The 13,678-nt window shown below is 33.1% G+C and overlaps 2 protein-coding genes across 2 annotated transcripts; one reads left to right on the top strand and one right to left on the bottom strand.

Moving 5' to 3' along the window:
* Nucleotides 1-4,068: 4,068 nt before the first annotated feature.
* Nucleotides 4,069-7,546, top strand: LOC143587031 (putative sugar phosphate/phosphate translocator At3g17430). Its single transcript, XM_077068430.1, has 10 exons — nucleotides 4,069-4,220; nucleotides 5,394-5,641; nucleotides 5,745-5,852; nucleotides 5,956-5,987; nucleotides 6,076-6,126; nucleotides 6,219-6,280; nucleotides 6,364-6,625; nucleotides 6,698-6,963; nucleotides 7,032-7,126; nucleotides 7,206-7,546. Exons 2-10 carry the CDS (start codon nucleotides 5,552-5,554, stop codon nucleotides 7,389-7,391), a joined length of 1,152 nt encoding a protein of 383 aa, XP_076924545.1. The 5' UTR covers nucleotides 4,069-4,220; nucleotides 5,394-5,551; the 3' UTR covers nucleotides 7,392-7,546.
* An 18-nt stretch (nucleotides 7,547-7,564) lies between these two features.
* On the bottom strand, nucleotides 7,565-13,678 carry LOC143587032 (putative plant SNARE 13). Its single transcript, XM_077068431.1, has 9 exons — nucleotides 13,534-13,678; nucleotides 9,481-9,573; nucleotides 9,213-9,306; nucleotides 9,112-9,149; nucleotides 8,906-9,003; nucleotides 8,377-8,456; nucleotides 8,231-8,287; nucleotides 7,972-8,139; nucleotides 7,565-7,889 (listed from the first exon to the last, which is right to left on the bottom strand). The coding sequence occupies exons 1-9, from the start codon at nucleotides 13,605-13,607 to the stop codon at nucleotides 7,785-7,787; spliced, it is 807 nt and encodes a 268-aa protein (XP_076924546.1). The 5' UTR covers nucleotides 13,608-13,678; the 3' UTR covers nucleotides 7,565-7,784.

The raw sequence follows: 13,678 nt of genomic DNA, 5'->3' as shown, positions 1-13,678 counted from the left end.
AATTATCCGAATAATCCGAATTAAGCCTAAAAAAATTTCCTATTTTTTTGTTCATAACATTTAATAGTTTAGAATCACAATAAACATAAAACCGGAAAATACGAATTACTCATAACACAAATTAAAAGTTTAAACTTAAAATAATAGTCTAATTAATATACCAGACCGGAAAATATCACTAAAAACATGTTTTTTATTCGGATTAAACGGATATTCGAATAATCCGAACAATCCGAATTTTTTAAAATTCCATATCCGAATCCGAATTAGTTATTCGGATATTCGGATTGATCTGATCTGAATATCCGTTTAAGAATTCGGATCGGTTTATTTGGGTTTCGGTTTCAGTTCGGATTTCGGATTTCTTGAACACTCCTATCAGTATACTTATGACTTACCCACTAACAATTTTAAATTTTATTTTAGTTGTTAAATAGAATCTCTCTCAGATAAGTAACTTTGTCTACTATGATAACGTAACATGATTTGTAAGCCAATATGTTTGTAATTTAATGGTATCACGATCTTGACAAGCAACTTGAGGAAGACCGAAGACATAATTACATCTTAGTTACAATATATGAAACTAGTTTCAGAGCTCGTGTAATACACATATGATCTAAATAATTAAGTTACAATTAAAACAATACATAATGTATATAGAAAAATGTATTAGACTATGTTTGTATCATTATACATAAATTGATTTTATTTATATCACGAAATGATATATTTTTTTAAATAAACTTGATAAAAAAAATAGTGCACGTGCAAAACATACCCAAGAATACTCTGTCTATTGAAAAATTATTCTTAGTAGCATATATGTATAATTAAAAGAAATTTGGTTATGAACCAATTTCGAAAAATACTTCTCATATAATAATAGTTTTGAGCTACACCATTAAAAAGATTTTGATAAGTTTGAGGGGCTACTTGACTTTATCAATTGACAAAAAAATAACATGTTAACCCGTCCAATTTTTTTAATGTTTTGCTTCACCTGAGCATAATTTTGTACGTGATGTTTCACATACAACAATCTGATCACTATTCAAGGAAAAGTCAATGATGACCCAGATGTGGCATGTCGGAAGTGTTTTTCATTTTTTTCTTAAATTATAATAGTTATGGGAAAAATACTCAATGTGTAAAATCCAGAATCTTTTGACTATTTCCAAAATGTCCTTAAAATAAATTCGAAACACAATCACATTTAAAATTCTAACTCTTATTTGAAATACATTTTAAGTCAAAACTTTGAACCCGTAACAAGTTTGACAATAAATCTATTTGCATTCTCAAATTTTAAAAATATTTAGATAACCACTTTTTTACTCATAACAAATTTAAGCCAAATGTAGTTAATTTGTACCAAATGATCTATTTATCGACTTTTAAGCCGTAACAATCAGATATAAGTTTCACAAAAAACCCGAAGCAACCCTTGATAAAAAAACCCAAGAAACTGAATATGATGAACTTTATTATATTTGAAAGTGATTAGTATATATTATCCTTACAATTTAACACATGTATGTATAGTTTACTAAAATTTATACGACAATGTACAAAAAAACTAATAGATAAATAGATTTATTTTAAAAAAAATAAATCAACTTTTAAGCAAATATTTATAAGTTAATGATTATAAAATTACATCGTAAATTGAAAACACATTAGAGTTTTTTTTATTTATTTACAATCTTCAACAATATACATAACATAATATATTGATGATAACATTTAAAATTATATTTTGTTTTTCAATATTTAACACACACCGTTTGTTGTTGATTTTTAGATTTCACCAAGTATGTTGTGAAATATATTCTTACAATATATAGTAGTATAGTATATAAATATTTATTTTTATAAAAGTGTGTAGATATAATATAAATAAAATTTAAAGAAGTGAATAGTTTAACCATGTAGTATATATAATATAAATGTAGTGTAAAAGGAAAGTGAATAATTATTGATTTATGACATATATTAGTTTTTGAGGGAAAAAATTGTAAGGATTAACTACAAACCGACATATGTCTACAATTATTTTTACTTTATTAAAATAGGTAGATTGTTCTTGATTATGAAAGCTATAACGTCATTGGTCAAGTTGTAAGTGTGAGTTTTTATGAGCTGGTCATGATTTAGATTATTAAAAAATCGCTTTGGCTAAACCTTCGTCGTGACATTTTCTTTCAGAAATGTTAACAAGTATTGTTGCCTAATTTATAGGTTAAACTAAAACCAAAGAAAACTAAATTCTTATAATGCTTTAGGGATAGCAATAGGTCAGGTATGGGATATTTTTAGATATTCTCAATTTCAGAACAATTATTAAAGTATTAAGTATGTTCCCAACCCGTCGGGTATGTATCGGGTAATTACCTATCATGTTTCAGGGATACCCATTGAGTTTTGGGTTTTCTATTGGGATTTGACAAAATATTCGTCGAGTATACCGGGTGCAAAACCTTATCGGGTTTTGACAAAATATAACTAATCAAAATACAAACAATGATTATCATAAAATGTCTCAACTAATTTCCATAAACAAGATTCAACAATATAAAAATTCCACAAAACGAAAAACAATTCAACCAAAAAAATAACATGCCAGTTACTATCAAAAAAGTTCCATTTGTCTGTAACCACCCTCATTTCTTTAAACTATTTTCCTACAACGACAAAAAAAATATACAAGAGTACACTTATACAAGTATAGCATTAAAAACATCATATCCAAAATAAATATATAGAAATAGTTATGTCGGATCGGGTATATAATAAGGTAGGTGGGTCAATATTATCGGGTATATAATAAATCTCAAACTCGTCTCAAATATACGAAAAAATTTAAAACTAACCCCAAACCCATACAGGCCGAGTATTGTTCGTCCCAATTGTGTCGGGTTTTTTCATCAGGTTCGGGTTTCACCGTCATCTCTACCATGGTTTCGGTTCTTGGTTTAAGCTTATATAGTTATATTAAAACTAGATGAACATTTCAGTAGATTTGAATCCAATTCACTTTTGACTAACCAAACCAAATGGGGCGGACCCATTTGATCCTGACTCCCGCATTAATTATTTACATTCAAGGACTGATAATGAAGAATAGAGATACTGTTTTTGTGAATGCATGTATAGTCAGCTTACTGAGCTTTATAATTGTACTAGGTCAGGATATGCTACAAAACGTGCCTCGAACGCTCTCTTTTTTCAACTCATATGGTTGTTTAGTTTACAATAAAATAAAGGTTTCAGAATGAAATACAAATACTTTTTAATGTTAGTATACGTCTCCACAAATTTAGTGGAGCTATTGTATTAGTTTCAGCTGTGGCAAAATCAGAATTTTATCGTGTCACCATGTCAGCAATAGTTTGCCGAATGACGGATCCCATCACAGGACTCAACCCATACTTTAATAATAATGTGCACTTTAAGATAAATATCTAATAACGGTAATCACATGAATTTGGAAGCATTATCTCTGTTCTCATGGATAGATGTAAGGTTTGCCTACGCCATACCTTCATAAGATCCTATCAATAGCAAGATTACATAATAGTAAGCAAATTTCAAGTTTATTCCAAATTTCTAATTGAGTCACCCAAACTTTTTTTTTTGTCTCAATTTGGTTACTCAACTTTTAGTTTTCTCTCAATTAAGTCACTCAACTTTCAATAAATTTTCTAGTATTATTTTTTTTACTTTCATATTATATGTTCATAAATAATCAAAACATCATTTAAAAATATTACCCCGCCAAGTACCCCTACACATCTAATTTCAAGGGCGTTGTCCCTCTTTAATCCCACGTTCCACCAATCACCATTAAACATATATTTTATAAATTTTATTTAACGTGTTGACGTTTTTCATCTACGTGACAATTTATGTCAAGACGTTTTTTCAACACAATGGCTCCCATAAGGTACAACAAGTGATGCATAAAGTACAAGAGGGTTAAGGGGTTGGAATGGATAGGTGGGGAAAGCATGAATATTTATTTGGTCATTACATAACATTAGTCGAAAGAAAGAAAGAAAGAAAGAAAGAAACTTGTCTTCGTGTGTTTCTCTCTCTACAATCTACATCTCATCACTCTCTCTGTATTAATAATAATAATAATATTCATTCATCAGTTGTTCAGTTGGCGATCTGCTACATACAAACAAACAAACACTCAATCGATCTTCAATTCAAAGGTATAATAACTACTACTTCTTTACACTAATTACATCACCAGATCTGTTTCTTAATCCGATTCGATTCAACTTTGATTACCAATTACCAACCACAATGCTTGTGTTTTTAGCTCAATGTAGGGTTTTACATGTCCAATATTATTAGGTTTTCTAATCATTTCAAAGGTTTATTAGTATTGCTGTAATTGTTATTATGGAAAGCTAGGGCAAAATATAACTTCTGTAGATCTATGTATGCCTGCAATGTTTGAATTAGGAAGACTACTCTATAACAACTTTGATTTACTCTAATTAGGGCAAATTTCAAATTTATTATTGGGGCTTGTGAACATTCAATAGCATGGCAGCAAGTAAAACACACATATTATTTGCCTATTTCATTCATTTAAATGTGTTGGCAGGGCGGATCTAAGGGGTGCTCGGGATAAAATTAGTGCAAAATGTTTTTTTTTCTTCTAAGTTTTATGTATTTGGATACCCCTGAGCAAATATTAGGATACCCCGCTCTGAACTTTTCTTCTAGATCCGCCACTGATTTATTATTGGTATACCAAATCGAAGTTGGACAAGTAAGTGGTTGGCTTTGGTCGGAGTAAATATATAGCTTTTGTTGAGCTCATAGATATTAAAACAGTAAGTCAGTGACTAAGGCGGTGCATACACTAATTGTGGTACTAAAACTGTAAGCCATTTTACGGGTCATTAAAATGAATGTTTATACTATGACAGAGTTTTTGAACTCTGGATTACTTCCATGGGGAACATCTATGAAGTAATGAGACCAGATGGCAATGTGCTTCCACAAGTTATATTTATGTTGCATACTTTCAGTTATCCAAATTGTATATATTGCCTCTTAAGTAGACTGCAGTGATGCTAAATGTAGGAGATAGCACACGATAAACTGATACTCTAGGCAGACTTAGTATAAAAGTCAGGAGTAATTCTCTGTAGTGAGCTTCCTGTAACTATTTATGCTTACATTTATAGATTTGACTTAATATATTGCCCTGCATAAAGCTTTGAAATTTATCTTGAATCATGACTGACTTAATTTCATTATCTGTTATCACAAAGTACTGTTTGTGATATGTATAAATAAGTCCACCTATGCAAGGCCTGTTTACATTGTTTTCTTCTGAATCTAAGTGTCTTTGGCTGTATTGTTTGCAGGAGGCTTTCGCTTATGGTTTCGTATGGTTCAGAAGGTGAAGTTCCCTCTCCGCTTTAGATAACTGGATTAACTATCTTGTCAGGAGAAACCGAATATTTATCATCAGTTTGGGGAGAGAATCTGATTGTATAATTGTGATCTGGAACTGATAGCTGCCATGAAAGTGATTAACAAGTCACTTTTTTTGACCTACTTGTACTTATTCATCTACATTTTGCTGTCATCTGGAGTTATTCTGTACAACAAGGTAATAACTAGTATGCACCTTTTGTCTAAATTGTTAATGTCATCCGTTACTCATAATTCGTATAATGGCCCATCATACCTACAATCTTTTTATTTATTTGCAGTGGGTTCTCTCTCCAAAGTACTTCAATTTTCCCTTCCCTATCACACTTACTATGATACACATGGGCTTTTCCGGAGCTGTTTCTTTCCTTCTTGTTCGTGTTTTCAAGGTATCGTTTTTGTTAACTTTTGTATAGTTTCACCTAATTCATAATTCAACTCTATATTATTATATAAGTTTATGACTTGTTTTCTTTCCCTATGGTGCTGCAGGTCGTTGCTCCTGTTAAAATGACATTTGAAATGTAAGACATTCAACTTCAAAAAATAATATTATTTTACTTATATTCTTCTTATCCCGCCACTAATTTTCTTCTTTTATGCCATTTCAAGATATGCAACTTGTGTAATTCCCATCAGTGCCTTCTTTGCATCAAGTCTGTGGTATGAACTAAGAATTATCAGCCATTTGCATTTCATTTGATTCATTTAATTTTTTGAATATGTGGGTTGCTATTTAATGTTTACTTTTGAAGGTTTGGCAACACTGCTTATTTGCACATATCAGTGGCCTTCATTCAGATGCTAAAAGCCTTAAGTAAGTAAAACTGACCTTGCTTTAAACATATTGTTGTTAACTCTTCAGACAATAACTAACTAGTGAAAAGTACTATGATGCAGTGCCGGTAGCAACACTTATCATGGCTGTCCTATGTGGTACCGACAAGCTGAGGTGGGATGTATTCTTAAACATGTTGCTAGTCAGCGTTGGGGTTGTTATCTCATCGTACGGTGAAATCCATTTTAACGTGGTTGGCACACTTTATCAGTGCACGGGCATCTTTGCAGAAGCTTTAAGACTTGTACTAACTCAAGTCCTCCTGCAAAAGAAGGGTTTAACCCTAAATCCAATCACAAGCTTATATTACATAGCTCCATGCAGGTATATTCTATTTCATATATAATCTGTTTTCTGTTATGACTTTTTAACGTGTCTGCTACTTTTTTTTTTCAGTTTTGCATTTCTGTTTGTGCCTTGGTATTTCTTGGAGAAGGCGGGAATGGAAGTTTCACAAATTCAGTTTAATTTCTGGATTTTCTTCTCGAATGCAGTTTGTGCTCTAGCATTAAACTTCTCAATTTTTCTAGTCATTGGTAGAACCGGAGCGGTTACCATTCGGGTTGCGGGTGTGTTGAAAGATTGGATACTCATAGCTCTTTCAACTGTAATATTTCCCGAATCCGCCATCACCGGGCTGAATATTATCGGTTATGCCATAGGTATTGACTATATTTTGACTTTTTTGATGTTGACCGATACTGATTTAGAGTTGTTTTTTTGTATGCAGCACTTTGTGGTGTAGTAATGTACAACTACATAAAGGTGAAAGATGTTAAAGCGTCTCAACTTCCTACCGACAGCCTCCCGGAACGGATGAATAAGGTTAGCTTTGCTAAAACATTGAGCTCGTTTTTAAAACGTCTTTGGTTAACCAAATGTGTAATATGAACATTATGGTTAGGATTGGAGAGCTGAGAAGAAATCATCTAATTTGTATGCACCCGATAACATTGATGATAATGATACCAGTAGTGGGAAGGTTAGCTCCATGTCAGATATGAATGTGGTAGACGAAGAGGTACCGCTTATGGCGTCTTCAAGGCTTTCTCATATCGGGCGGTCACAACTTAGCAGCAGAGATGCATAATCATTCATCTTATACCAGATAGTTGAAAAATAGTATTGTTTTCCATACATGTAGGGATGTTCATGTACCTTAGGTTTAAAATTTTGTGGAAGAAAACAATTTGCTTCACTCCACTATTTGTTTCTATTTTTATGGTATTGTTTGTTTTTTGGTTTGCTCTAGAAACATCATAATAAGCATGCATTCAACGGAAATCATAATATTTTAAAGCGTTGTACGCGATACAATGCTTGATAATGGAAATAAAACCAAACGAATCAACCAATTTACATAAAAGAGAAACTTATAAAGTAGGATATGCACATCTCATAAAAAGAAAGAATACATTCGGCAAACATGACATGTCATATGATTCATCATAATTCAAACAATTTCATCTTCTCCAACGGATCTTCAAAAATGATCTCCGGATGTCACATACAATAACCTCCTTGCAGCTGGAGCTGGAGGAGCTAACCCTGGTATGTCTCTAATGTCTTTGTTGTGGGGATTCACAATCTAATCATCAAACACGTGTTAGAAACTGCATTTTAATAGTTAAAAAATACACGTGTCCGGTTTTATATGGATTACAACATACCTTCACGACGATAATAGCAATAACGCCAATAACGATAAGAAAAAGAAAAGCCATGATGCATTTATCTGTCGCCACCTGGCGTCCTATTTCTTTCACGAGCTGAGATGCCTTTTTGATAGAGAATTGAATGGTGTCCAGTTCGTTGACAATACGACCCATTTGGTCGGTCTAACAAATAAATAAATAAATAAATATTTTAATTAGCATAAATAACTATATAACAAAAAAGTGAGATTAACTGGATTTTGCATTTGCTTACTTGGCCTTTCAGCTTAGCAGCAGTTTGGGTTCCCATTTCAACTGTTTGATGAACCACCTATACATATATATGTTATAAGTAAAAGTGATAACGACGCCATCAACCGATTATTTAAATAAAAATATAAACGTATGGTCATGTCACACCTGTTTAGACCGCTCAATGGCCTGATCAGTCTCGTCCATTGTCTGGTTGCCAGCTTGAATAAGCTCCTGATTTGTCATTTCTACATAACAACCATCCAAATCACTAACGAACAAACTAATACCCAATAAATGCTTAATTTTTTTTACAACGGGTCATTTCGATTTTGTGGCACGTGTAATAGAAAAAATGATACGAACCCAGTTATTAAAAGTCCCACTTAATTCTAGTTAACCAAAATAATTCACAAATGTAGGAGTGGTGGAGCCGTTATGTTCAATAACCGTTAGTTAGGATTAGTATTTATAACACATTCATTGTTTATTGGAGGATGTCTATGTTTATGTTATAAAATTTGGGTTTTAATCCTTGTAATTGGAGATCAAACCTATCTCGAATGTGGCTATTTATCTTAGTTCCGGTAATTTAGATTTTCGGTTTCTATCATAAAATCTTGTTAAATTACTAAAGCTAAAGTTCTTAAAAGAAGATGGCATCATAAAATTTTAAAGGGTCATAGTCTGATCTCACCAGATGCAACCCGAGTATTGTCATCAGCCATAGGTTCACTAGCACCTGCCCCCATGTCAAAAAGTTCAACTCTTTTATTTCCAAGAGTGCTTTGATATCTGGATTTTAAAAGAAAACCATAAATATTATAGAAAAAGGTAAATATGTGGAAAGAGCATTTTGGGTGATAAAATCGTAAAAAAAATCAAATCGCAAAACGGGCTTACGTCTTTCTTAACGCCACATATGAATTCAGCTCCTTGATCTGCAAGCACACCAAAGACAATGTGAATAACAATAAAAAAAATAACAATCTAACAAATTTTACCATTGATTGTTTCTCATCATTAAGTTTCTTGCTGACATCTGGAGGATTTCTGCCTTCTTCATCTTTGATTTCACGGTCAAACTCTTTAATCAACCTAATGAAAAACAAATTCAGCAGGATGTCATTTTATAATAATTATTGTTATAATTATTTTAAGTTTTAACAACAGAATTTCTACAGACGACATATGAAAATAGATACTTGCAGCATTGAGAAAAAAATTAAATTCTTGCATATGAACTATATAAAGAAGAAACCTGTTTATTACCTTTTGCATTCTCGCATCCTTCCAGTAAGTTCCTCCAACTGTTTACTTTGCCTGGTGGTGTCTTTAACTTTGTCCAGTTTCTGAAACCCATTTCTAAATTGCAAAAAGAAATTTAATAACAACCATCAGAACGCCGTATTTCCTTTATTATAATAATATCTTTATCTTTACTATATATAATACACCAAACAAGGGTAAATTAAGACACCTTTTTTAAGGGATTTACAATTTGTAAGGCATAAAGTGCAAGTGTAATAAAGGACAAAATGGTCTTTTAAACACAATCAACACACAACACACGTTCATTTGAATTCAACAAATATATTACAAGTTTGGTACCTCAACTTTAATCAAATTTTGTTAATTTAAGAAAATAATTACAACTTTCATCCCTCATGGTTAACCAATTTTTACTCCAACTTTATTCTTTTTGGTTTTCTTGTTATATCTTTTACAAAAACATGATTAAAACTAAATCTTAACATACCCATTTAACGAGCATATTTTTATTGACGTGTCAATATAATTTCTTTTAAAAACAGATAATCGGTTTAAATTGTACAAGTCATTAATGCATGGATATATGCAAGAATGTACAAGTTAGTTTTACAAGTAAAATTAATTACAAGTATAGTACCTCAACTTACACTAAATTTATTATTTTAAGGGTTAGTTACAACTTTGCCCCCTCATGTTTATATAAATATTATTATCTTTTGATATGTTTTACAAAAATATGATTATAAGTACTCAAATCATATAAATATCAAAATAATCAAGGCGAACTCGAGTTTAAGATTTTATCTTTAATTTCGAGCAGAGCTGAGTCGGCTCGGTATGATGTTCGACTCGAGCTAGGCTTGGCTCGCCAACAACCTTTTAAGTGTTGTTTCCCGCTACATCGTGCGGGCATCTGACTAGTATTCAAACAAAGACGAGCATGGTATTGAGTAAAGTTTAGAGTAAAAGGATTACTTCTCTATCATATAAATGCTCTCTTTAAAACAAAATTAAGATTGGCAGCTTGACCACATAAATAACCTCAAAGTCAAGAAAATAAAGTTCTATTGCATGAAGTTCATGTATACTAAGATTCATCTTACGTAATAGAACATGCAAGTGGACATAGCATAATAATTTAAGGTATTCCTAAAGGCTTAAATAAGCTATCTAGAGCTTGCTTGTAGCGTTTAATAGAATTAGCTAGTAGAATGTTAATGGAAAAACGGGATAATGGAGGTGTGTTCGAACTTGTACTACACGTAACTTTTAATGTGACGAGGTTATGGAGCCTATGAACAGCCCATTCTAAAAAACCGGCTTTTACCAAACTGTAGGATCCAAATCCCTAATTCTGGAACCTAGTTGTAATCGTTTCAAAACTTACAGCATCTTCCAGTTCTAACTTAATTTTGCATTTATCATAAATTGTATGGAACCAAAATATCCATCAATCGCGCTTTGTTTTAAGAAGTGCGATTTGGTTATATTAGGTCATCTTTTGAGTTATAAATTTTAAGCTGAACCTGCCAAAAATAGAAGCATCTTATATGTTCTAGCAGTTTCTATAAAGCCACACTAACGACCATACATGCATTACAAGTAATTTCGGTTTTTTCGAAAAGAGAAGGAAATAAGTAAATAACTAAATGGTAAAACTGAATGATATGAAAAGATTTCAAAGAAAAAATAACAAGGAATTTATTACTTATTAATGACCAAGCCACTCGACCTAAACTAACGTACTTCACATACTACAGTTATTATTGTGAAATTGGGAAATTTCTCTCTATTATTTTCAGCCTAAGAACGCGAAAGCCTTTCTTTCCAAATTAAGAACACAATCGAAATTTACTATCCTTTCTTTTCTTTTCTTCAAACTGAAGAACAGTTGGTTATGAACACTTAATAAACCTCGTAAAAGTTTAGCATCCATCGCCACTATGCTTATGAATTATACATTTGAACATGTTAATCAAAGAACTAATCTTTCTACACTCGACTTGTTCATCAATCCTTTCAGCAAACTAAGAGTGGAAGAAGATACCGTATAGAAATTGTAACTCTTCGTAACCAATTATTATTTATCTTATATATGTATGTTATACTGAAGTTGAAAGAAAGTGTTGTACTGATGTTCTTCACTTATACCTAGCTTTTAGAAAACATCAGACTTTATATAAAAAGGTAGTTATAACTTTTAAACCCAAATCAGTTATGTTTCTAAGCTTTGTTCACTAAGATCAGTTAACATCATATAAGGTGAAAACAATCTGGTAATTCGAAAGCCCTAATTTCACAGCCTGAAATTGAAATTGAGTTCAACATTCTAATTCATAAAAGTATAGGGAAAGAGTGATTGAGGTAACTACCGAGGAATCTCTACCGCCCAATGTTGTGGTAACTACCGAGGAATCAAACTACTAAGTCATACTATGAAGCTATGGGAAAGAGTGATTGAGGGTAGACTTAGACGAGAAACTCAGGTTACGGTCAACCAATTTGGCTTCATGCCGGGCCGTTCCACCACAGAGGCAATACACCTTATAAGAAGATTAATGGTAAAGTATAAGGAGAAGAAGCGCGATCTACATATGGTGTTTATTGACCTAGAAAAGGCCTACGACAGTGTGCCACGACAGGTGCTCTGGAAGTGCTTGGAGGGTAGAAGAGTGCCCAGGAAATACATAGAGATAATTATGGATATGTATACCAGGAGTGAAACAAGTGTCCGTGCGCCAGTGGGGGATATTGATTTATTTCCTGTAGAGGTAGGTCTTCACCAGGGGTCAGCGTTGAGCCCGTTTCTTTTTGCAGTAGTCTTGGATGAGTTGTCAAAGTCGATTCAGGGGACTCTCCCGTGGTGCATGATGTTCGCAGACGATATTGTGTTACTTGCTGAGAAAAAACAAGATCTAAACATGAGGCTTGAGGAGTGGCGAACAACCTTAGAGACAAAGGTTTAAAGATTAGCCGATCTAAGACGGAGTACCTCCACTGTGATTTTGGTGGGATAAACGACAATGAAGACGCACAGATCACAATTGAAGGTCAGGTGGTCCCGCAGGTAACGAAGTTCGAGTATTTAGGATCATTTGTACAGAGCGATGGGGAATTAGACAGTGATGTGACCCACCGAGTTCAGGTAGGATGGTGTAGATGGAAAGCAGCCACAGGTATATTGTGCGACAAGAGTTTCCCGACTAAACTAAAGGGAAAATTCTATAGGGTGGCAGTTAGACCTGCAATGCTATATGGAACAGATTGTTGGGCCATCAAGAAGGCACAAGTGCGGAAGATGGAGGTAGCAGAAATGAGAATGCTACGTTGGATGTGTGGGCACACAAGGCTAGACCGAATAAGAAACGTTGTGTTTCGCGAGAGATTAGGGGTGGCGAACATAGCAGACAAGATAAGAGAGTGGAGATTGAGATGGTTTGGACATGTAAAGAGAAGACAGACGACGAATCCTGTTAGATCCGTAGAAAACATTACTATAGAGGGGAGGAGGGGTAGAGGACGACCGAAATTGACTTGGGATGAGAGGATTAGGCATGATTTGATAGACCTAAACCTCTCCGAGGACATGGTTGAGGATAGGAATTCGTGGAGAAGTAGAATTAAAGTTAAGGATTTTTAGAGAGAAGTGAATACCTTAGGACTTAGACTTAACTTATTTAGGTCACATACCATAATGGTATTTCCCTTACATATATTATTATTATTATTATTATTATTATAATTATTATTAGCTTTTATATAGCTGTTAAACTGTGATCTTATTATTAATATTATTATAATCAGTAGTAGTTTTTATATAACTGTTAAACTTTGATTTCCTTTATTTTGCTTCATACACATGTACCTAGAGCCGAGGGTCTCTCTGGAAGCCACCTCTTTATTCCTTTGGATAGAGGTACTGTGCCTACATCCCACCCTCCCAGACCCTACTTATAGCTTTGCTGTCGGAGGGATTTTACTAGGTATGATTGATTGATTGATTGATTCTAATTCATAAAACAAATCAATGAATGAAATATAAAAAAAGCATACGCTAGGGCACGGAAATGATCTCGAATTTCTCCATGGATCTGTTCCATCTGAGCGTTCATCTGTAAATCCGCCATTGGAAATAAACCTCGCGTCTACTTCAATTTCAGTTATGTTCAATAACCTAACATTGCTGGTGTAATCCACT

Source organism: Bidens hawaiensis, unplaced genomic scaffold (genome assembly GCF_021521415.1).
Source record: "Bidens hawaiensis isolate Kalapana, Puna unplaced genomic scaffold, B.hawaiensis_p1.1 tig00035103_1, whole genome shotgun sequence".
NCBI lineage: Eukaryota > Viridiplantae > Streptophyta > Magnoliopsida > Asterales > Asteraceae > Bidens > Bidens hawaiensis.
Note: the sequence above shows the minus strand (reverse complement) of the source record. Positions and strands in the feature narration are given on the sequence as shown.